Source organism: Oratosquilla oratoria, chromosome 30 (genome assembly GCF_046742065.1).
Source record: "Oratosquilla oratoria isolate Oo_2021 chromosome 30, ASM4674206v1, whole genome shotgun sequence".
NCBI classification, from domain to species: domain Eukaryota; kingdom Metazoa; phylum Arthropoda; class Malacostraca; order Stomatopoda; family Squillidae; genus Oratosquilla; species Oratosquilla oratoria.
The window spans coordinates 50,296,072-50,322,110 of NC_134806.1; the positions used below are offsets into that span (position 1 = coordinate 50,296,072).

At 42.9% G+C, this 26,039-nt stretch overlaps 1 protein-coding gene across 2 annotated transcripts in view; it reads left to right on the forward strand.

Annotated features, from left to right (window-relative positions):
* The window catches only part of scny (ubiquitin specific peptidase 36), a 48,090-nt gene extending 22,069 nt beyond the window's left edge, over positions 1 to 26,021 (forward strand). For both annotated transcript variants that reach the window (XM_076213013.1, XM_076213012.1), the window contains exons 7-11: positions 3,051 to 3,282; positions 4,749 to 5,047; positions 11,251 to 13,055; positions 17,401 to 17,516; positions 21,596 to 26,021. In XM_076213013.1, the coding sequence (XP_076069128.1) occupies positions 3,051 to 3,282; positions 4,749 to 5,047; positions 11,251 to 13,055; positions 17,401 to 17,516; positions 21,596 to 21,838 (2,695 nt within the window). In that variant the 3' untranslated portion in view covers positions 21,839 to 26,021. The remainder of the gene's footprint in view (positions 1 to 3,050; positions 3,283 to 4,748; positions 5,048 to 11,250; positions 13,056 to 17,400; positions 17,517 to 21,595) is intronic.
* Positions 26,022 to 26,039: the final 18 nt, after the last annotated feature.

Below are 26,039 nucleotides of genomic sequence, written 5' to 3' on the forward strand. Positions count from 1 at the left end.
AAGGGAGGTAGCCAAAAAGGGAAAGGCATAAAAACACTCCCACCCATTTCATCCCTAAATACACTCCACACCCCTCCCACCCTTCCTCTCATCTGAGCACCTCCTGGATGACGGGTCATCCCTGCACCCTGCCCACCGCCCTGGGTCAGAAGCAGTGTCGCAAGACACAGTACATCCACAGCAAGGCCGCTTCATTTAATTGGCGACCCCCCCTCTCCGTCCCCCCCTGCATATAAGGCGAGGACGGGGAGAAATCCCTTCGGGCTGCGTCAAAATTTACTCACACATACTACTCCACCCCCCCGCCCATTCCACCTCATGCAGTCACAACATCATCCATATACAACCACTCTCCACTCACCTCTGTCTTCCGTCCTCTCCCTTCCTTCCTCAACAGACATTCCCCTTTTCCCCAAAGCCCCCTTCACCCCATCCATCCACCTCATCCTAGGATGTCCCCTCATGTTCACTCCCTCCACATCTGCTTTCCATACCTCTTTTACTAGTCTTTCTTCACTCATTCTTTCCATGTGTCCAAACCATCCTAATATTCTTTCATCAACCCTACCTCCCAAATCCTTTTTCACCCCTGTTCTCCTCCTCACCTCCTCATTTCTCACTCTATCCAGCCTAGTAACCCCCACCATACTTCTCAGACACCTCATCTCAAACACATTCAAACTCCTTCTCTCTTCTTCTCTTATGTTCCATGTTTCTGCCCCATACAGTGCTGTTGGCACAATCACTCCTTCATACAGTCTCCTCTTCGCATCCATTCCCAAATGTCTATTCCTCATTACACTCTTTAAACCACCAAGGCATTTACTCGCTTCTCTCAATCTACATTCTACCTCCACCTTCACTCCACCTTTTCCTGCTACACTTGCACCCAAGTATCTAAAACTATCCACTTCCTCCAGTTGCTCTCCCTTAATGTTCACTTCCAGTCTACTGCCACTTTCACCCCTTGTACATCTCATCACCTTACTTTTACCCACATTTATCTTTAGCTTTCTTCTATCACATACTCTCCCAAACTCTGCCACCAGCTTCCTCAATCCCTCCTCTGACCCTGCCACAAGCGCAGTGTCGTCCGCAAACAACAGCTGGCTCACCTCCCACTTTTCTCCATTTTCTTTAACCATCTCCAATCCCTGACTCACTACCCTAGCATTCACCTCTCGCACCACCCCATCCATGTATAAGTTGAACATTACTGTTGTTATATTTGTTCTCTTTCACCCTGAATAGATATAACGTCCAAGAAAACATGACCAAGCCTGTGCTCAGAATGCGGAGGTCACTCGTTACATCTGATGATGATGATATGGTTTAACGTCACACACTCCCCCCCCCCTATCAGGAGGCTAGGACAGTGCCCCTCACAGAGGGCTTTGTAGCATGGAATTTAATGAACCATGCCCTTGGTTCAACTTCGCTGGTGGCAGGATTCGAACTGCCCTCACCTCGAACTTCACCGCAAGTAGCGACGCCCTAACCCGCTCAGCCAGCGAGCTTCCTTATTACATCTACAAAATACATATAATCAGGAAACCGATGCTAGCATACCTATTTATCCTGCTCGCAGCTCATGACGCATAGTACGTAGTCATCATTGTATTCAAGAGGTTAAGTGTACAAAGAGGAAGTGCTTTTGAGTTGGCTACCTCCCTTATAAGGGGGGAAAAAGCTCTTGGTGTGTAGATAGACAAAGAGGAAGTTGCAAAATGATTTTTAGATGTGTTTTCGAGAAATGTGATTGGTACTTTGCCTTGCTACATTGCTTCTGACCCAAGCGATGGGCAGGAGACAGGGATGACCCTCCATCCACGAGGAGCTAAGATGAGAAGGTAACGAGAGTTGTGGATGGGAATGGGAGCATGCCTTGATGGGCTACCTCCCACACAAGAACGATTTGTGACAAGTGGAGAGAGCTCTCAGGGTAGAACTGAGCACTGAGGTGATTGCTTGACGTATTCTGTAAACCCCCCACCCCCATCAGGAGGCTTTGACAGTGTCTCCTACAGACAGAGGACTTTATAGCATGAAATTTAATTATCCATGCCTTTGGTCCAACTCGCTGGTGACAGGGTTCAAAGCTACATCACCTCGACTTCTGCCGCAAGTAGTTTCGGCACGCATGAAGAATGACGCAGCCAAAGATTCTCCCCGTCTTCTCCATTTCTGCATGAGGGGATGAAAAGGGGGGTCACCGATACAATGAAGTGTCTTGTGACACTGCCTCTGACCCAGGACAGTGGGCGAGATGCAGGGATGACCTGTCATCCAGTAGGATGGAGGGAGTGGGGTGGATGGGCGTGGAGTATGTGGGGATGGAATGGGTGGGAGTGGATTTTATGCCTTTATTTTATGGCTACCTCCCTTGTAAGGGAGAAAAAGCCTTTGGTATATGTATGTATAAAGAATGAATGAGGAACTACTGGAAAAGAGAATTTTGAAAGCAGAATTGGATAGTATGAGCTTAAAAAGAAGACTGAGAATGAGATAGATTGATGGAATGACTGAAGGAGACTATGGACACACATGGAATGTTTAACAATCTGTGATATGTATTTTGTTGGCATAAACCCCTTGAATGTGATGATGCCTTCGTAGGTATCACGAGGCGTGAGTGAGTGTACAAGAATGCCAGTGTCGGCCTCCCAATTATATTTTTAGTTATAGCCGAGTGACCCGTATTCTGTGAACAGATTTTATCACATTTTCTGTGGTTATAAATATTCTGGGTGAAAGAGAATGAGTAGAACATCTGTAACATTATATTTTATAATGCGCGTATTGTGATGCATCATCATTATACGCCAGGCAGTGAATGTCCATGTGAATATTTGACTCGTATTGAAGAGGTTACTATCTGGAGTGGACGACGGGAGACAGGGATGATCCGTCATCCACACGAGGAACTAGGACAAAAGGGAAGTAAATCTGCGATGGATGGGAGAAGGAGCAAGTGCATGGCTACCTCCCGTATAAGGAGCCATTTGTATATAGATAAATAGACAATTACTTGACGGCTATTTTTCTTTCAGATTTACATTCTCGGGTGGTAAAATAGGGAAGCATATAAATATTCAGCGGACAATTGACATCACGCGGTTCGTTAATGGAGCGAACAAAGAGCCCCAGGGACCAGAAGGTGGACCGTACCAGTATAAACTGGTCTCGATGGTAATTCATCTTGGGGGCTCACAGCACGGAGGACATTACACGGCTGTGGCGGAAGCATCCAACGGAACCATGTTTGAATTTGACGACTCATCAGTAAGTAGTTTATTTTATTATTTATTAGTTTATTATTATTATTTATTAGTTTATGTATGTATTTATTAGTATGTATGTATATATATTTCTTTTTTTCTTTCATTAGTCTAAAGTTACTGTATAGTCAGCACCATCAGAATTGGTTTGCATAATTTTATATGATTGTTACGTCATATGTGTGCACAAAACAAGAATAGATATCATGTTGGGTACTCTCTAACTTTTAGCATTTGGTGTGGCCTCCTTGAATATTCTTCAAGCCAGACCTGAGGGGACAGGCAACATAGAGGGTAAGGTTTTGGAGGGCAGTAACAAGTTTCGGCACACTTGATGTGTCATGCTCCCTCAACTGGGCTTCCATCAAAAACTTTTTTTAAGATCAAGGCTCTTCTCTTGCCAATCGTTCAATTCCCACAAAATCCAGCCGACCAATGAAGAATTTTGCTCTGTGAGCAAATGCCCCGTTCTGCTGGTATACTTCACTTTGACAGATGTGGAAGCCGTCCTCAAGGTGGTCAGCCAAGAGCTTCAGGTGCCTCTCCATGTTGACCATAACATTCCTTGGCAAGACCACCAGCTTTCCAACACTGTGGTACCCAAAAGCGTCCCTGACCATGACCGAGTCAGTGTTTGGCAGTCCCGTTGCCGTACATGCAGGAAGGGGGATCTTGAACACTGTGTATCCTTATCATCCCTTTTCGATTGCTTCTGACGGTAAAACTGGCCTCGTCAGACCAAAACGCTTTCTTCAGCTTGTCCTGATCCCAGGGAAGGTATTTCAGGCAAATGTGAAATCGATTCTTTTTTTTTGCCGAGCTGTAATAATCGGTTTACTTCGAGGAATGGGGTAATTACACCCAAGGTTGTTGTGGAGGCAAAGCTGCACAGTCCTCGGAGACATATTGGCCAGTAGTTGAGGGTTCATGTGTTTTAATTCTTTGCCGAAAATATGAAGTTTCCTCTCAACTAGGTGCTGTAGCTGGGTGTAGTCTTACGGTGGAATGCCGGTGGTGCTTAAGATTTCTTTGTTCGACTTGCTTCCCTTTACCAGGGCAGCAATACTTGCCTGTCGGTCCTTCTTCAAGCCCTTTCCAAAGCCCATTCCTCAATGATGAACACAATAGTGTATACAGATAAGGGAGAAAAAGATGTGTGATTGGCGGAGAAGAGCAAAAGACATTCACCGCCACAAAGGCCAGCGGTAACTGATCTACTCAAGGCTGCGTGACGTCATCAGTCGCTAGCTTGTACCCGCCTCTGGTTTACCAATTTTCCGCTCATATTCCAACCACTGATTTAAGGCGTGGTCTCTTCCTCGCCATCGGAATTGGCGCATTATGCCTCGTGACAATTCTGACGGCTCTGACTGTGCAGGTGAATAAAGATTGTGTATAGGATAGTTTCCTGTGATACCTAGTTTGATTACTTGTATGAGGTATTGATTAACAGTTTTCTTTTTTCTACAGGTCCGCCCCATCTCGCTAAATAGTGCTTTGATGCGTAATCCCTACATCCTCTTTTACGAAATGATACGCAAGCCCAAAGGTGCCCAGTCTGTCAAACAGGTCATAAGACAAAGTTCGGAGAAAACTCTGATCCGACAGAATTCCGACGGAGCAACAAAGCCGTTCCCCACAAGCTATAGTGCTTCTTCAATGGCTAACGGCTACGGCAAGGTGTCGAGCGAAAACACAACCGAAGCTACGAACAGAATGGCATTCCAGAATAATCCTACACGATCACCACTACCTTCACAGAAAGAAAGGTAGGCTCGGTATAAACTCGGTAGAACTGAGTCTTCAGGAGGTCATTGATAGAATTAATTGATTGATCTTTGATAGAAATATAATGGTTGGGAACAATAATTCTTAAACTTTTTTGTTTAGCAGATCACTTTTATTCAAACTAATCATGCGGTGGATGTTTAGTTTCGAGTCGGTTTACCTCCTGTCTCTTGAGTCTGAAAGAGTTTATTGGCTATGATATACTAAGATTGTTAATAAATGAGAGAACAAGGAGGGAGGGTTGCTACGTACAGTAAATCCTCGATATAAAGGATCATATGGGGACGGGTCTGTTGTTATGTCTGAAGATCCATTATATCTGACAGAAATAATGGACAGATCCGTCATATCCCGATGTTTGTCCGATATTAGAAATTATTAGGATAAGAAATTACAGTAAACTCTTGATATAACAGACAATATGGGGATGGGTCTGTCGTTATATCCGAAGATCAGTTATAACCGAGGACCCTTCGCTATAACGGATGAAAATCTGTTATAGTGAGGGTTTTTTTCGGGTCAGATTTTGTGTCCATTATACCCGATATCCAGTATATGGAGATCCGTTATATTGAGGGTTTACTGTAAATAAAACCGTCCTGTTGTGGATGTATTGTGACTCTTCATCCACAAGGCATTAAGATGAGAGGGAAAGGATCACATGAAGAATTGTCACCCCAGACTTCAATAGGGTGACAATTCTTCATGTGGGCTATCCTAGGGTGACAATTCTTCATGTGGGCCATCCTGGGTTTACAATTCTTCCGTTGTAGAAGTTGATGACAATAAGCATAACCCTCATTCAACCTAACTTAACCTAATCTTTATTCCACTTAATATTCGGGGAAGGATGTTTTTTGGGCTTTTATGGATCTGGAAAAGGCTTATGTCAGGGGGTTCAAATTTATATGTATGTACTCGGTATTATTGAGAATTGGGCGTGAGAGAAAAGAAACGCCAAGGTAACACAACACGTGTTTTTATTGAATAACACAAAGCACAACTATCCTATCAAACACATACAATGAAATATCACCTGTGTGATATCTAATACGGCCTATTCACTATATACAAAAAATATAAAACAAAATGAGTACTACACCACTCCTCGGCTCTGCAGGCGCGAGGATGAATTCTCCTCGAGCGTCGATTCCTCCAGACGAGTCCCGTGTGTCCTTGGAGGGGCGCACGTCTCCTCCTTGGTCTCCTGCTCCGACGATCTCCTTCTCGTGATCTCCTTCAGGCGGTGCCCTCCCTCTGTAGAACTGGGAGGGGAGGGGGGGGGTGTCCGCCCTTAACGGCGAGCGGCCGTAAAGTGTGTTCTCTTCATCTCCATGTCCTTCCCTCTTATACATCCGGGAGGGTGAGGGAGAGTGGATGTTGGCGATCTGCGCATGCGCGTAGTGGCAGTAGTGACCCTGTATAGTTGGGTCAGTTGGCAGGCCTGGAGGCTAAGCATGACCTCACGACACATTCCGGCCTGGGTCAGGTGCGCTCGCTGACCAGCTCCAATCTTCGTCTCGGGCCGAATCACGTGGTCAGCGGGGGACGAAACGTCCGCGCCGACAGCCCTCCAAGTTTCATCACGTGACCCACGTGACAGCTTACGACAGGGTAGACAGAAAGGCACTGTGGGAGGTTATGCAGATATATGGGATAGGAGGAAAGCTTCTAGGAGCTGTCAAGAGTTTTTATGAGAGTAGTAGGGCTTGTGTCAGGATTAGAAATGGAGAGAGTGAGTGGTTCGAGGTAAAGGTGGGACTTCGTCAAGGATGCGTTATGTCGCCCTGGCTGTTCAACTTATACATGGATGGGGTAGTGCGAGAGGTAAATGCAAGGGTAGTGGGTTAGGGATTGGAGATGGTTAAAGAAAATGGAGAAAAGTGGGAGGTGAGCCAGCTGTTGTTTGATGACGACACTGTACTTGTGGCAGGATCGGAGGAGGGACTGAGGAAGTTGGTGACATAGTTTGGGAGAGTATGTGATAGAAGAAAGCTAAAGATAAATGTGGGTAAAGGTAAGGTGATGAGATGTACAAGGGATGAAAGTGGCAGTAGACTGGAAGTGAGCATTAAGGGAGAGCGACTGGAGGAAGTGGATAGTTTTAGATACTTGGGTGCAAATGTGGCAGGAAAAGGTGGAGGTAGAATGTAGATTGAGAGAAGCGAGTAAATGCCTTGGTGGATTAAAGAGTGTAATGAGGAATAGACATATGGGAATGGATGCTAAGAGGAGACTGTATGAAGGACTGATTGTGCCATCAGCACTGTATGGGGCAGAAACATGGAACATAAGAGAGGAAGAGAGATGGAGTTTGAATGTGTTTGAGATGAAGTGTCTGAGAAGTATGATGGGGGTTACTAGGCTAGATAGAGTGAGAAATGAGGAGGTGAGGAGGAGAACGGGGGTGGAAAGGGCGTTGGAAGATAGGGTTGATGAAAGAATATTAGGATGGTTTGGACACATGGAAAAAATGAGTGAAGGAAGACTAGTAAAAGAGGTATGGAAGGCAGATGTGGAGGGAGTGAAGATGAGGGGACGTCCTAGGATGAGGTGGATGGATGGGGTGAAGGAGGCTTTGGGGAAGAGGGGAATGTCTGTTGAGGAAGGACGGGAGAGGACAGAAGACAGAGGTGAATGAAGAATGGTTGTATATGGATGATGTTGTGATGCATGAGGTGGAATGGGAGGGGGGAGGTAGTATGTGTGAGCAAAATTTGACGCAGCCCGAAGGGATCTCTCCCCGTCTTCTCCTTTTATGCATGGGGGGACGGAGAGGGGGGGGTCGCCGATTTAATGAAGCGGCCTTGCTGTAGATGTGCTGTGTCTTGTGACACTGCTTCTGACCCAGGGCAGTGGACAAGGTGCAGGGATGACCTGTCATCCAGGAGGTGCTAAGATAAGAGGGAGGGTGGAGAGGTGTGGAGTATTTCAGGGATGGAATGGGTAGGAATGATTTTATTGCCTTTTCCTTTTTGGCTACCTCCCTTGTAAGGGGGAAAAAGCCTTGGTATATGTATGTATGTAATATTCGGTGTACTGGGGTGACAATTCTTCAGGTGGGATCATCTCATGGGGTGATGATTCTTCATGTGGGGGTTCTGGGCTGACAATTCTTCATGTGACCCGAGGGGAAACGATGCAAATGGTCTGGATAGGAGTGGGTGTTTGCCTTGACTGACTATGTCCCTTATAAGGGAATAGATGCCCTTAGTGTATAGATAGATGATGGTTTCGAGCAACGGTTCTTAGGGTCATACTTTCGAAACTTTTCGCCACCCCTGGCGAATGCTGTCTACCACAAAAAAGTAGAGCTTCATCTGGTTTTCTAGGTAACCTTAGGTGTCTTAATAGGTGATCTATAAAATCTAGTTTCCATAAGTATAGCTACCGAAGTTATTTTCTAATAGAAGTTATTTCATAATAGTAGAGAGCCCTCGCCAAGACTGGCAAAAGGTTTTAAAAGTACATACATACATATACCAAGGCTTTTTCCCCCTTACAAGGGAGGTAGCCAAAAAGGAAAAGGCATAAAATTATTCCCACCTATTTCATCCCTGAATACACTCCACACCCCTCCACCCTCCCTCTTATCTTAGCACCTCCTAGATGACGGGTCATCCCTGCACCTTGTCCACTGCCCTGGGTCAGAAGCAGTGTCAAGACACAGCACATCCACAGCAAGGCCGCTTCATTAAATCGGCGACCCCCCCTCTCCGTCCCCCCATGCATAAAAGGAGAAGATGGGGAGAAATCCCTTCGGGCTGCGTCAAATTTTGCTGTCACATACTACCTCACCCCCCATCCCCCCTCCCATTCTACCTCATGCGTCACAACATGATCCATATACAACCATTCTCCATTCACCCGTCTTCTGTCCTCTCCCGTCCTTCCTTAACAGACATTCCCCTCTTCCCCAAAGCCTCCTTCACCCCATCCATCCACCTCATCCTAGGACATCCCCTCATGTTCACTCCCTCCACATCTGCCTTCCATACCTCTTTTACTAGTCTTTCTTCACTCATTCTTTCCATGTGTCCAAACCATCCTAATATTCTTTCATCAACCCTATCTCCCAACTCCCTTTCCACCCCCGTTCTCCTCCTCACCTCCTCATTTCTCACTCTATCTAGCCTAGTAACCCCCATCATACTTCTCAGACACCTCATCTCAAACACATTCAAACACCTCTCTTCCTCTCTTATGTTCCATGTTTCTGCCCCATACAGTGCTGTTGGCACAATCACTCCTTCATACAGTCTCCTCTTAGCATCCATTCCCAAATGTCTATTCCTCATTACACTCTTTAATCCACCAAGGCATTTACTCGCTTCTCTCAATCTACATTCTACCTCCACCTTCACTCCACCTTTTCCTGCCACATTTGCACCCAAGTATCTAAAACTATCCACTTCCTCCAGTCGCTCTCCCTTAATGCTCACTTCCAGTCCACTGCCACTTTCACCCCTTGTACATCTCATCACCTTACTTTTCCCCACATTTACCTTTAGCTTTCTTCTATCACATACTCTCCCAAACTCTGTCACCAACTTCCTCAGTCCCTCCTCCAATCCTGCCACAAGCGCAGTGTCGTCAGCAAACAACAGCTGGCTCACCTCCCACTCTTCTCCATTTTCTTTAACCATCTCCAATCCCTGACCCACTACCCTTGCATTTACCTCTCGCACTACCCCATCCATGTATAATTTGGACAGCAAGAGCGACATAACACATCCTTGAAGAAGTCCCACCTTTACCTCGAACCACTCACTCTCTCCATTTCTAATCCTGACACAAGCCCTACTACTCTCATAAAAACTCTTGACAGCTCCTAGAAGCTTTCCTCCTATTCCATATATCTGCATAACCTCCCACAATGCCTTTCTGTCTACCCTGTCGTAAGCCTTTTCCAGATCCATAAAAACCCAAAAAACATCCTTCCCCTTTCCAATAGCTTTCTCACATATTTGTCTTACCACAAAGATCTGATCTACACAACCTCTACCCATCCTAAATCCACACTGTTCCTCACCAGTTACTCCCTCTGTTCCTCTCCTAATCTTCTCAATCAAGATCCTCCCATAAGCCTTCCCAACTACACTTAACAAGCTAATCCCTCTGAAACTACTACACTCACACTTGTCCCCTTTTACCTTGTAAAGTGGAACTATACAGGCACTCCTCCAGTCCTCCAGCACTCTACCCTCTCTCCAGCAAACATTAAATAACCTCACCAGCCAGTCCACCATCACTGTACCTCCTTTTTTTAGACATTCTGCATGGCATCCATCCAGACCAGGTGCCTTACCTGCTTTCATCATCTTAACAACGGTACGGTCCTTAAACTTTCTCGTGCAGCGAACCCATTCCGTTAAAAATATTCTTGTAATGGACCCTTAATTATGAGTTGATTTCCCTCCCATCTCTCAAGTTTGAAAGGTGTTTGTAGGCTGTACATACATATACCGAGGGCTTTTTGCCCCTTACAAAGGAGGTAGCCAAAGTCAAAAGGCATAATTCCATTCCCATACATTTCATCCCCACCTATTCCACTCCCATTCACCACCCCTCCCTCCCTCCTTCCCTGTCTCCCACTTTTCTTGGCTCCTGTAGGCTATGATATACTAAAATTGTGAACGAATAAGAGAACAAGGAGGGAGGCTTGATGTGTAAATGAAACAGCCGTGCTGTAGATGTGCTGTGTCTTGCTGCATTGTCTCTGACCCAGGCAATGGGCAGGAGACAGGGATGGTCCTTCATCCACAAGGAGCTAAAAAGTTGAAGGGTGGGTGCACAAGTCATGGCCAGCTACCTCCCATAAAAAGGGGATAGAGGCACGTATTTACCTAGTCGTATCTTACAGGAAGGGGAGCTATGCTCATGGTGTTCCATCTCTGTCTCTCACCATGTCTAATTTACTTTTAAATTCTTGTATTGTTTTTGCACACACTATTGTTTCATCTAGTATGTTCCATACATCCACTACTCTTTGGGGAAAGCTGTTCTTTTTCAGGTCTCTTCTCTAACTGTCCTTTTTTGAGCTTCCTTCCATGTCCTCTTGTGTTTCTCTATCAATGACTTCCATACCTCTCATGATTCTGTAGACATCAACAAGTCACCTCTTTCTCTTTTTTGTTCCAGAGTCAGTAATTCTAGGTTTGACTACGTATCTTTATTCTTTCAGGGACAGAATAGCGTTTGGCTTGAAGACTAACTCAGGAAACAAGATTGGCGAACCCTCAAAACCAAACAAAATAATCCTTCACAACCCGGGTACGTCATTGCTGGCGACCAAATCATCGTCTTCTCAAACCACAGTGAACAACTCACGGCCCACATCCTCGGCATCCAGCCGAACTCCAAGTTTGGTGCCGTACCTAGATGACTCCGACAACTCCGACGACGAGAAACCGGGGCAGATGGTCAACGGAACTAAAGAGAACGACGACTCAAAGATTAAAAGAGACAGTGGTGCATATGAAAGTGTGAAAAGTAGAGAATGTGAAAATGTCAAGTATAAATGTGATAGCGGACATGTTAAAGATGGGGTCGGGAAAATGAACGGGGAAGTGGTTAGAGAAGACAGTTTAGCTTCTAGTGAAAACAGGGCCATCGGTAGTTTGAACGGTACCAGATGTAAAATCAGTAGTGGTTCAAATACTTGGAACGGTTATAGAAAAGATGTACATATTGTGTCGTCGGGAATGAGTTGTAGTAGCCATAGCGGTAGCGTCAAATTCAATGAAACTGCCGGCGGGAAGAGCAGCGGTGTTGTACATAATATTAAGAGCTCAGGAATTGGTGCCAACTCGTCTCAGCATTCGAGCCAACAGCAGCATAGTAAACAGCACGGGAACTGGGTTGTCACAGAGGCCGCTGGCCATTCAGCCAGTGAAACGAGCAGTCAAGGGTCGTTATCTAATAGCACTTTTGTCATCACTGAGCGGACAGGCGGAACGCCTCCAAAGCCCAAAGACAAGCCCGAAGTGCACGGTTGGGCCGTTACCCCGTCTCTTAAAAAGCGTCCCGAACTAGAAAAGTCTATGTCACACGACTCGGTATTGCCAAAGTTTGGTCAGGGGTTGGATGACGACGATACTGCGAGTGTCAAGAGTAAAGCGAGTGTGGACAGCACCAAATCGGACAAGTCCACAAAATCCGTCAAAAAGTCCATATTTTCCCTCTTTACGTGTGTCGGTAGCTCGCGAAATCCAGATAGTCCAGAGGAGGAGAAAAGTATATTTTATTCGTGTGATAAAAGTAAGCAAAAGAACGACGGGGGAAGTAGTACAGATATTAGTGATTTGTGTAAGAAAATCTCAGATAACGGTGAAAGTGAGAAAAAGAGAAGTGATAAGAATGAGAGTAAACACAAGAATGGTCAGCACCCTGACTCAGACCAAGCAAAGAGTAAGCGTTTTCGCGAGCAAGAGGAGAGCGAACCGAGTAGCCCCTCAAAGAAGTGCCGACCCGAGGATCGGGCAAAAAATGGACACAACTCTGACGCCGACAAGTCAAAAAATGGACACGACATGGAGAAGTCAAAAAACGGGTATGCTGAAAGAGGTGAAAAGAAGAGGAAGGAGGAGAATATTAACAAAGAGAAGGAAAAGAAAACGGCAGAGACAAATCACGAAACCAGTTCCTCTCATAACGATAACGCGACCTCCTCGGCTTCCGCTACTTCTTCCTCTTCTACCTCTTCTGACTCTGAGTCTAGTGACTCTGACTCGGAAGAAGGAGAGACTGTGTGCTGGGTCGAGAGGACCAAGGAAGGGATTGGGAAAGCAAAAATTGATCCGAAAGTTAGTGTGGTGCCCTGGAATGCATCAGTGCGAGACTTGTCCGATAGATTTAATTGGGGTGAGCACAAGTATTCAAAGTTTGATGTCAATAGAAAGAAAGAACGAGGAATGTGGGATGGATCGAGGAACACGCAGACTGTCGATGATCTACGAAGAGCTGGCAACTTTGCTTATGGAACAAAAGGTAAGTGCTTACATGATTTTTGCCGCTCTATAGTAATACGTTACAGTGAGACGTCATTATTTTTGTGGATATTCTTTTTATATTTAAACAGAATTACATTGGAAGTGAACCATAAGTTACCATTCTCATTTAATTTTTGCTCTACTATAAGTTCTAGTGAGACATCAGTATGGTTGTGAATACAGGTAAACGTCGACTTACGATGGCATTAGGTTTCGATAAATCCATCGTAAGACGATTTCATCGTAAGTCGATCCCCAATTTGTGTATCACTCTGTTCCGTGGTCACTGTACCTAGCCTACCTGTATATTAACCACCAGAGATACTGAATATAGCCTATTAAACATGTACAGTAGTTTATTTAATTATTTTTATCCTTTTTACCATATTCAAACACTATAATATGTATTTTCAGTACGGAACTTAAATCTCGCGGGCAGCAGCCAATGCCAGCCGTACGACGTGTCGTAATAATACTCGCATCATAAAATATAGTCACCGCTTATATCGATCGTTCTCTCTTTCACCCACGAATTTTGAAAACCACAGAGAATGGGATTCAGGGCACATTTGAGAGAATGTAAAAACACAGGGGCGACTACAATAAATATAATCATGACGCCGATATGGCAGCGTCGCGAATCCACTTGCTCCTCATGACGCCTACGTGTGCGGCACCGTATGGAAGGGGTTAAATATATCATATCGTCGTCGTCGTCATCGTAAAGTCGAACAATCGTAAGTCGCGGCCATCGTAAGTCGACGTTTACCTGTATATATTTTATATTTAAACAAAGTTATACTGCTTGAGGATCATAAGATCCTCTGTAATAACTTGTCTTACTCTCACTTTCTGCTCCGTAATAAGTCAAGACATCATTATGCTTGTGAATGTTTATTTTGTATTTTAACAAAGTTACACCACCAGAGGATCATAACTCCTCTATACAGTAATTGCATACCCTGCTCTCATATAATTGCCATTTTGTCATATGTTACAGTGAGACATCAACATGCTTGTGAATATTTTTATATTTTGATAAAATTACACTGCTAGAGAATCGTAACTTCCTCTATAATTGCATGCCCTGGTCTAGCTTATTTGCCATTTTGTCATATGTTACAGTGAGTTGTCAAAATGCTTGTGAATGTTTATTTTATATTTTGATAAAGTTACACTCCTAGAGAATCATAAGATCCTCTTGCTCTCCCTTATTGTGTGTTATTACATAATGTTCAGACATGTCATGCAATATATATATATATATATATATATATATATATATATATATATATATATATATTTTTTTTTCATTCTCATTCCCTAGACTGTCTGACTAAGCAGTCCCATTCATTTATGTTCAGAGTCTTGGCTCTACTCTTACAGGAACTACTTATTAATCTCTTCAGTACAAGTCAAATTCTCGCGCACAGCATTGGATGCCTGATGTACAACGATTCGATGATGCATCACAATACTCGCATTATGAAATATAAAGTCACTGCTGATTTACTTGTTCTTTTTCACTCAGAGTAATAATAAACAAAGAAAACATGATCAAGCCAGTTCGCAGAATACTGGGATCGCTGAGCTACGACTACAAAATAAATGTAATCAAAACGTCGATGTCGGCATCCTTGGATACCCACTCGCGCCTCATGCCGCCTACCTTAGTCATCACTGTATGAAAGAGGTTTAACATATACTATTGTTCGTTTCTCTTGGGACCAATGACGAGCACACAGACATCAGAGAGAATCGTCTCGCTGGTGCCCATCCTCAAATCCAGTTACCACCTTTACCTCAATTTGGAGGTGCAGCCCTGAGGGGCTGGTACTTGATCATTTTGCATGATGACAAGTGTTTTATGCAGCAGAAGGAGACACTCTTTATGATTACAGGAAATCCCCAATATACGAATGGGATATGTACCTTTAACTTCTTCAGTATGAGTCAAATATTTGTGCTCACGTTAGGTTGCATGATGTATGACAATACATCACAATACAGACGCTCCTCTACTTACGTTCATTCATTTTACGTTTGAACTGACTGTAAAAAAAAAATTGTAAAAAAAAAAGAAAAAAAATTGAGTGAATTTTTTAGTTTAGCGCGCTCTCCGTAGTACGAGACGTTCAAACAATACTTACGCATGATGCTCGTCCATTGTTTACATGGCACAAACGACAGACTGAATGTGCCTTACCTCCTCCTCCTCCTTCTCCTCCACCATCTCACTTTATGTTGCTTGAATTTAATTTATTTGAAATTAATGTTATTGTTTTACAATGTTATGTTTATAATTAATGAATTAGGGGTGTTTTATAAGATACAGTAATAGAATTTATGGATGTATAGTACAGTATGAACGGTCATACATTACTGGAACGTACAGTAAGAACTTACGTTCATTTTCACGTTACGTTCGGCCGTTCGGAACGTAACTAAAACGTAAGTTGAGGAGCACCTGTACACGTATTATAAAATTTAGAGTTACGGCTGTTATACTTGTTCTCTTTCACCCTGAATAAATATAACCGTAGAAAATGCGATCAAGCCTGTTCACAAAACATGGGTGTCACTCAGCTATGACTATAAAATAAATATAATCAGAACACCGATGCCAGCATCCTCATCTTGTTGTTGTTCTCTAGACTGTCTATCCGAGCAGTCCCAGCATCCTCATGTACTTATCCACAGCCCATGATGCCTACATAGGCATCACTGTATTCGAGGAATTCTTTCGTATATCAAAGCGAGACTGGTACTGCAGTCACTCGTGCACTTGACTTGGCGCTTTGCAGTGTTTTCATAATTTTATATACGTCTTTTCATACTGTTGAAGTACAGGGATTTCTCAATTTATGCAGGGATGTCCTGTCATCCAGGAGGTGGCAAGATAAGAGGGAGGATGGAGGGGAGTGGAGTGTATTTAGGGATGAAATGGGTGGGAATGGTTTTTATGACTTTTTCTTTTTGGCTACCTCCCTTGTAAGGGGGGAAAAGCCTTGGTATATGTATGTATGCAAGGGATACGTTCCTGAAGGGATCACATAAACTGAACACGATTACTGAACTAAATTGTACAGTACACACCAACTCTGGAATATTGCATTCAGCGGATATTAATTTGAAGGATACGATTTGTGGGATATCAAACTTATAAAGTCAAGTTTTACTATTGCTTACCATTGCCTTGCAACTTGATTTTTTTGACATCGTGTTATTCTAAATAATCTGTGTAATATGGAAAAAATGACTAGTTTTTTTTACCTCATGTTATTCCAAAATGGCATATTCTAAATGCGCATAAATCGAGAAATCCCTGCATATGCCTTTTATAAAGAATAAAGTGTTGTCACTTTTTTCCTTTTTGTACATTCAGATCTTCATATATCAGCATTTCACATATAGGGGATTCCTTGTGTTAGTAGCTCATTCGCATCATGCTCATCACTGCATGTACCTCGTGATTTCTTACGATGAAATTCTAAAAAAAAAAAAAAAAAAAAAAAAATTATTCAGGTTAGGGCATTGTTACTTGCGGCGAAGGTCGAGGTGAGGGCGGTTCGAATCCTGCCACCAGCGAAGTTGAACCAAGGGCATGGTTCATTAAATTCAACGCTACAAAGCCCTCTGTGAGGGGCACCATCCTAGCCTCCCAATAGGGTGGGAGTGTGACATTAAACCATATCATCATCAGTTAGATACTTCACAAATAGAAGACCAGAGGTCTCCAGAGTGAATGTATAAATGGGTTCTGGTAGTAGGGCTTTGTACATACACAAGAACCTCTGTTCTTGAACAAGCCAAACAAATTGGTTCTTGACCAAAAACTTTGAGAATTTTTTGCTCCAGTAGCTGATCAAAATATTTGTTCTTGACCAACCCTAACAGAGAAAAATAGAAAACAGGACAAAATTCAAAGTTTTGTGGACAATAGTCATGCAGACAAAAATGTATCCAGCAGATCAGTAAACTTGTTTTGGTCCTCGACCAAATCGGTTCTGGTCGAGAACCGGGTTCTTCTTTATGTTTGGATCTTATGTGGCTTGCATAATGCCTCGTTCAGACAACACACACTCAAGCACTTCCCAACTGCATGCACACATTATGTTTATACCACTGTTTATGATATAGTGTCGCAGGCTGCAAGAAATTTACCAAAATAAAGAAATATATACTCATTCTCGTTCTTCTTTGTTGTCTCTTTTTTCTTCTAATTATTTTTCTTTACCTTCTTCCTCTTCTTCACCTTCATCTTCACCTTCATCTTCATGTTCTTAAGAGGAGTGACATGGCGCATCTTGGAATTGTATGTAAAATTTGTATTTTATTTTCAGTGCACACCTGGGGAGGAAACAGAAGTTTAATGGACAAAGAATTTGACAGAGATCGCAAGGAGGCAAAGAAAAGGAACATTGATGACCTCTACAATGAGTCTATTGATGCTGGACGGGTAAGATTTGGTTCAACTAACAACCCAGACCTCAGGGGTCATTCCTCCCAGACCCTCTTATACCTTGACCTCTCGTAGGATGAACACACGGAGCAGAATCCCTAATACAGATGTGCTGTGTCTTCTTGCATTGCTTCTGACCTAGGCAGTGGGCAAAAGATACGGGAAACCCTTCATCTATGACAGTGGTTTTTAACCTTTTTCAGTATCCATACCCCTTGATATCTCAGAAATTTTTCCTATACCCACATCCAATACAAATACAATGCAAACATAGGAAAAGGATTAGTGATGTAAACCTTGCTTTGCTTTCTCATTGTAAATATACAGTACCATTGCACTGGGTATCATATCTCATACTACCCCCAGGGTCAAGGTATTGTACCCCTTTGGAGTACAGGTACCCTAGGTTAAGAACCACTGATCTACGAGTAGCTAAGAGGAGAGGGAAACAAACGGGAGTGGGATGGGTGGGGGTGGGTGCATTCCTTGGGTGGCTACCTCCCTTATAAGAAGGAAGAGGCCTTAGTGTGTGTGTGTATGTGTGTGTGTGTATATATGTATATATATATATATATGTATATGTATGTATATATATATATATATATATGTATATATATATATATATATATATATATATATATATATATATCAAATAATTCCAACAGTTGTCCCCAGACTTGAACCAAGACTTGTGTGAAGGCAAAGCCGACACTCTATCGACTGAGCTACTGAGACTATAAGATTCTCTAACCTCGTGGTTAATCTTGGAGAATCTTATAGTTTCAGTAGCTCAGTCAGTAGAGCATCGACTTTGCCTTCATGCAAGTCTCGGTTTGAGTCCAGGGAAAACTGTCAGAATTATTATATTGACATCACCATCATTGGCGATTGTATTCATATATATATATATATATATATTACAATCTGTATGAAGGGGTGATTGTGACAACAGCACTGTATGGGGCAGAAACATGGAACATAAGAGAAGAAGAGAGAAGGAGTTTGAATGTGTTTGAGATGAGGTGTCTGAGAAGTATGATGGGGGTTACTAGGCTAGATAGAGTGAGAAATGAGGAGAACAGGGGTGGAAAAGGAGCTGGGAGATAGGATTGATGAAAGAATATTAGGATGGTTTGGACACATGGAAAGAATGAGTGAAGAAAGACTAGTAAAAGAGGTATGGAAGGCAGATGTGGAGGGAGTGAACATGAGGGGACGTCCTAGGATGAGGTGGATGGATGGGGTGAAGGGGGCTTTGGGGAAGAAGGGAATGTCTGTTGAGGAAGGACGGGAGAGGACAGAAGACAGGGGTGAATGGAGAATGGTTGTATATGGATGATGATGTGATTGCATGAGGTGGAATGGGCAGGGGGATGGGGGGTGAGGTAGTATGTGTGAGCAAAATTTGACGCAGCCCGAAGGGATTTCTCCCCGTCCTCTCCTTTATGCAATGGGGGGACGGAGAGGGGGGGTCGCCGATTTAATGAAGCGGCCTTGCTGTGGATGTGCTGTGTCTTGCGACACTGCTTCTGACCCAGGGCAGTGGACAAGGTGCAGGGATGACCCGTCATCCAGGAGGTGGTCAGATAAGAGGGAGGGTGGAGGGGTGTGGAGTGTATTCAGGGATGGAATGGGTGGAAATGATTTTATGCCTTTCCCTTTTTGGCTACCTCCCTTGTAAGGGGGAAAAAGCCTTGGTATATGTATGTATATATATATATATATACCCATCTGGAGTATTGGCTGCATATTATTGTGGCAAAGTAGCATGCAGCTGATACTTTAGGGTCTATATGGGGCCCCTTTATGGACCAGAGCCACACATAATTTTGTCTGTGGTAGAGGAAGTCTCTGTTCGTAGAGAAATGATGACACTTTTATCATACTGTGACTGTCCCTCCATTATGCTGTCCCCCACCCCCACCCCACCCCTTGTTACTATCCTGTACCAATTCTCTGAATATTCATACCCTATGGTGGGCAAAAAGAATGCTGCCACCAAGTCTCCCCACTTGAGTCGTACAAGGTGACAAAAAACAGGACAGGGATAGGACTAGGAATCCTGCTGCCTGTTGCCCCAAAGGGGACATTCCCAAGAAAAGTAAAGGCATAAGAGGGTCTAGGAGTTTTCCAACCAGTACCCTAAGGTTAGGGTCTTTTAATGTGCGTGGATGTGGTACAGATGAAAGTAAAATGGAAGAGATAGGCAGTATGTTTGTGAGAAGAGAGATGGATGTGTTGGCATTGAGTGAAACTAAGGTGAAAGGGAGGGGTGAGTGTGAGTTTGGGAGGTTCTCAGGAGTGAAGAGAGGATGAGGTTTCTTCAAGGTTAATGTGGATGAAGATTAAGCTGGTAAGGGAGATGTGGGTTTTTGTAAGTGCATATGGGCCTAGTAGTGAGAAGAGTGTAGAAGAAAGGGAAGCTTTTTGGATGGATTTAAATGAGTACATAGAGGGATTATGGAGAAATGTCATTGTAGTTGTATTGGGAGACCTTAATGCTAGGATAGGAAATGAATCAATAGACGGAGTGATTGGGAAGTATGCAGTTCCAGGAAAAAATTGTAGTGATGTGTCTAGAGAGTTGATGATAGTAAATACAGTGTTTAGGAAAAAAGTCAAGCATAAGTACACATAGGAGAGGGTGGTGGATGGAAGGATGGTAGATAGAGCATTAATGGACTATATAGTGGTAACCAGGAGTATAGTAGGAAGAGTTAAGGATGTACATGTTCTAAGGGGAGAGAGTGGGAGAATATCAGATCATTTTTTGGTGGAAGTTAAGTTGAGAGTGGAGGATAGATGGAGAAAGAGGAAAAGGACAAAAGGTAGGGAGGTGCTTAGGGTGAACTGCATAAATGAGAAAGCAAAGGAGAAGGAATATAGGAAGAAGCTGAGAGAAGAGTGGGAGAGAGTAGAACTAGGAGTGGAGGAGGAATGGGGATGGTTCAAGGAGGGAGTCATAAGGTGTGCAGAACAAGGAGGGCAGGAGGAAATAGAAGGAAGGTTAGTGAGTGGTGGGATGAGGAAGCAAAGAAGGTTGTAGAAGAGAAGTGAGCTTTCACAGATTGGTTACAAAATAGGATGAGGGAATCATATGAGAGGTAGAAAAGAGAAGGGAAGTAAAGCATAAGATAAAGGAGGCAAAGAGGAGAGCAGATATGAAATGGGGTAAAAGTATGACAAAATTTTGAGAGTAATAAAAAGATGTTTTGGAAAGAAATTAAGAGAGGAAGAGAAGGCGAATCAAGTAGAGAAGAAAAGGTAAAAGGTGCAGATGGAGAGATGATAATGGAAGAGAAGGCAGTGAGAAGAAGGTGGGGAGAGTATTTTAGGGAGTTGCTAAATGTGAGGGGTTGACCTAGGTTGACCTAGGATGAGATGGATGGATGGGGTAAAAAGGGCATTGGAAAAGAGGGGAATGTCTGTTGAAGGACAGGAGAGGACAGAAGATAGGGGTGAATGGAAAAGGGTTGGGGATGGATGATGCATGAGGGGGGTGAGGGAGTATGTGTGAGAAATAAATTGATGCAGCCCGAATGGATTTCTCCCTGTCTTCTCCTTTTCTGCATGAGAGGACGGAGAGAGGGGGTCGCCAAATTAATGAAGCAGCCTTTTTGTGGATGTGCTGTGTCTTGCTGCATTGTTCCTGACCCAGGGCAGTGGGCAAGATGCAGGGATGACCCGTCATCCAGGAGGACCCAAGATGAGATGGACGGAAGTGGAGTGAGTGGGAGTGGAACTATGCCTTTTGACTTTGACTACCTCCCTTGTAAGGGGGGAAAGATCTTGGTATATGTATGTATTTGCCTAGTTTTTACCTAGTCACATCTTACAGGAAGGGGAGCTATGCTCGTGGTGTCCCTTCTCTGTATCTCGCCATATCTAATTTGCTCTTAAATCCTTGTATTGTTTTTGCACACACTGTTGTTTTGTCTAGTATATTCCATACATACACCACCCTACAGGGAAAGTTTTTTGTAAGGAGGAAGAAGCTTTGTGATAGATACGATTAGCAATTAGAAATTACATCATTTTGCCATTGTGTAGATGTTAAGTTGTTTTGTTCATTCCAGAAAAAGAAAAAACCCAAGAAATACCGAATTGACGAACGTGACCGGAAGGACAGAGAGACGTCACGATTCTTCCAGAAAGTGCAAGATATGCGAAACTCCAACTCGGATCACAATCGATCCTGGGACGGAAAACAGCAGCAACAACCGTACCATTACGACCGATCTAGACATCACAAAATGAAAAAACACAAACGTAAGCATCACAAAAAACACAAGAACAAAAACAAGCATCACAAAAACTAGAGTATGGTTGTTCTGATAGATGTGACGATAATGAAGATATTTAATACAAAGGAGAAAGAATGTAGAATCTTGCATAGATGTGGGTCATACTGTGTTGATAAATTGTTATCTTTTGCGAATCGTACAGACCTCTAGAGAACAAGTCGTGTTGTGTCAAAAAATGCCTTGGGTGCTTGATGTAGGATTTCATAACAATGTACAAAGCTACATGATATGTGATGGTCGTTCCCTATCGACAGCTGTGAGACATTGGTATCAATGGTCGTGCAAGAATTTGCGCGGTCGTTGGGTGTGAAAGTGCCGAGGACCTCAGGAGGTTCTCCGGTAAACCAATGTTGTGTTGTTATTGTTGGACGTACTGAACTGTGAAAGGATACGTTGATTTTGAATGTTTTTCGTGCTGACCAGTGCCGTTGACACTCCCGATCCCACGGACACGATTCCAATAGAAATTGCTCCGGATATCAGTTGAATGATATCGAATTATATATGTTCTGTGAACATGACGGAATTTGCTGAATAGATATCTACACTGCCGACGCCATAGACAGCTGCCTTTCCTGTGTACATATGTCCTTACGGCACTGCCACTCTGCAGCTGCCGAGCGAGCCTCCTCCTGTTTCGGGACTCCAATGCCAGCCGCCAGCACGAACCTGGCACTGTTATGTCTTTCCCTCATACCAACCGTATTGGTCAACAATAGCTTTTGCATCTCTGGTGTTGGATCATATTAGTATAAAAAGGAAAAAAAATTGAGTGACGAATGAAGTATCGATGCTGTTTTATTGTTACTCTCATGCGTGAATGTATTTTTCTCTTTTCTTCTCCTTTTTTTAAAGATATTTTGTTAGTATTAAACTTGCTTAACTCGGGATATATACGTTTCACTGTAAGATATCTCTCACCTTTATACTTTTTTTTATCTCTCTTCTCACTCTCTCTCTCTCTCTCTCCCACTTTTGATTTCATTCGACACATTTACCCAGTCATCCCGAAAACCACAGATCATCTGCAAAAGAGACCAGGGGCAACAGATTGATTAATATATTCCTAATGCAATATATCTCCAATTCATTGGTGTGCAGATATATGGTGATGCTCAGGGCCAGCTTGTTGATTACATGCCCCAAAAATTAAAATAAAAGATCCAATACTGAGAAATATCATTAGAAAGGATATTTTGAATATGTAAATACAGATAAAACATAGAATGAACACTATTCATTTTAAAAAGAAATTAACCAAATTTGTTAAGTTCTTTTCCCCCCAAGTGAAGGTACTTTTGAATGCGTAAGCACATTATTTATGAATGCTTTATTTTATTTAAATATCAACCAAATATATTAGGTTGTTTTCCCCAAATGATCTGATTGGATGCCCCCACACACACACACATGCACACACATAGTGGCACAGTTGATAGAGTACTGGACTGCCAGTACGGTGGTGCCAGCAGTATCTGGTTCGAATCCTGCCCAGGGCCGAAATTATTTCGGTATCACTGCACTTCGGGTCGTTACTCCGACTCTCGTGGGCGGGGAGTTGGGTGTGTATGTGTGTGTGTAAGGTCATAGCATTACCCATAGATCGGTCATACGAGCTCTCTTCTGGGAGGGAAAGAGCTGTCGATCACAAGTCCAACACGTGATCCAAGGACCAAGATGAATACACACACACACACACGCACCTCTGCACGCCACAGCTCCTGTTGCCAGACGTAAGGGTAAAGCTCGCCTGCGGGGATCAAAAAGTCTAGTTGTGGTAGTTGTCCGTATGGGGTGCGAATGGATTCAGGCACAGTGCCAAGTGGTGCCAGAGCTCCGGAGAGCCTGACGGAAAGCAAAAACTGCCATCCCCGTCATGTTTCCATACACGTTGGGCCAACTGTACATCACACGATGACCAAGTATTTCATGTATATGTTCACAAACTGTCGTAAAATGAAAATAATTTTCAAGCCGATAAAAAAAAAAATCCAATTTGCAAAAATCTTGGAGCACTGATCTAGCAAACTCCGCCTGCACTGCACCCCAGAACGGAACGACAATTCAGACGGGACTTGTAACCTTCGTTTGTATTGCAGCTCTTTTTCCGTCCTTCCCTCCACCCTCCAACTATCCTCTACCCAGTTCCTGGTTTCAGAAGATTTGTTGAAAATGTGTTGCTCTTCTTTTTGCGATGACTTTTTGTTTCTCGTCTCTTTTATATCTTTTTGCAATGTTTTTCATGTAGTTTTGTTGTCCACTCAGGGTAAGGTAATATGTCTTTCTCTTCTCCCTTCTCTCTCTCTCTCTCTCTTTTTCTTCTTTCTTTTCTCTCTTTCTCTTCTCTCTTCTCTTTTTCTTCTCTCTTTTCTTTCTTCTCTCTCTTCTCTTTTTCTTATCTAGCTTCTCTTTCTCTTTTCTCTCTTCTTTTTCTCTTCTTTCTCTTCTCTCCTCTCTTCTCTCCCCTCATCACTCCTCTCTCTCTTTCTCTCTCTCACTCTCTCTCTCTCTCTATATATATATATATATATATATATAATTTTCTTTCCTATATTGTTTGCAGTTGTAGTACAACTTCACCTCCTTGTAATAATTGCAATCAATAATTGTTACCTCAAGTTTCTTTGACCATAAGCCCAGAGCCCCCTAATTGCCGGGACGTCCTCAGGCCTTCCCGCAAATCTCTCCAGGAAGAAATGTTGGACCATTGTCAGTCTTGCGGACCTGTTCCTGTGTCATATACTGGTCGGGAGGGTAAGAAAGGGAGCGGACGTGGGTTGTCTGTTTTTACGTGAAAATGTGGAGGAAAGATTATGTAATCTTCGAGAGAGAGAGAGTGAGCGAGCAAGAACTCGGGACCAGTGCGGAGACTGAGGGTGATGCTGTGGTCCGAAGACGGACAATTGGGAGACGAGGGCCACCAAGTACAGGTTCCCGCTATGGGTACGTTTTCTTGGGTATATCATGGTATACCCATAGTATATACTGTGGGTATGCTTTCTTGTATTTTTCAAACGTTGAATGGTCCTTGTCAGTGACATTTATTTAATAGTTGTTGGTATCCCTTATTTTTTGTTTATTTTATTTTATTTCATTTTATTTTTTTTAGATTTGCCATTTGGAATGTACAAAAGTGTATGTCTGTATGTGAGGGATGATCAGATGTTAATAATGCATGTAAGACCATAACAATTAGACACCAAACACACACACACAGTGGCTGCGGTTTGATATGAATTGGAGGTCATTGTTTCAGTTACAAACGCAGCGTAGTATGTGTCAGGTGAATGGTAAATTTTTGGACTATCAGAATGTGACTAATAAATAAAGTATATATTTTTTCTTTCCTTCCTTTATTTTCTATTGTTCTATCTTAATTACCCACAAGTAATCTTGTATTTATAATTACTGTTGCAACAGTCGTTAATGGCCTGCTAAGGGCAATTATTCTTAATTACAAGCATTTCATTATTACCACTAAGAATAATTACCACCTATAGATAAATAATTGACTTTTTTGTACCTGTTTTGTCTTGGAAATGTAAATTAATTGGATCAGGGTTCAACAATTTTAATCCACCACTTTTGAAGCTCTTGGTGCTTTCACCATGCCTCTTCAAGAACCCGCCTGGCCTGACGCAAAGTCACGCACGATGCCAAACAAGTCGTGAAGGTGACGGGAATTTTTATGCACCTTTTTTCGTGTCAAACTTGAATTGTCTTCATAAGGATTTTTATGCACAGTTTTTCGTCAAACATGAATTGTCTTCATATAGTTGATTATTACCACAGGATGATTTAGAGACCTTTTGATATTTTGTAAGAGAAATCCCCCCCACCCCTGCCAGATATTTAATGAAAATGCGAAATACTCAACGAGGAAAGTGTAGATTATAATGTTAACAAAAAACACAGGACGAAGGCTTACTGGATGGATTAGGAGGAGTGAACATTAAAGAGGTCAGGTCGGGTCAGGTAAGTTTATGTGGTTAACACTTCCACACACACATTGGTTTCGATTGCTCAGTATGTATACCTAACATTTTTACTACAGTAATCTGTAGACAGCAGATTTGAATGGTTATTGATCAATTGTGTAATTGTAACAATTATTGTAACTATCATAAAAAGATTCATTGTGGACTACGGGCAGAAATGTAAGAGGATACGATGGTTGAAATAAAGAATATCTGAAATGGTTCAATATTTCATTCGT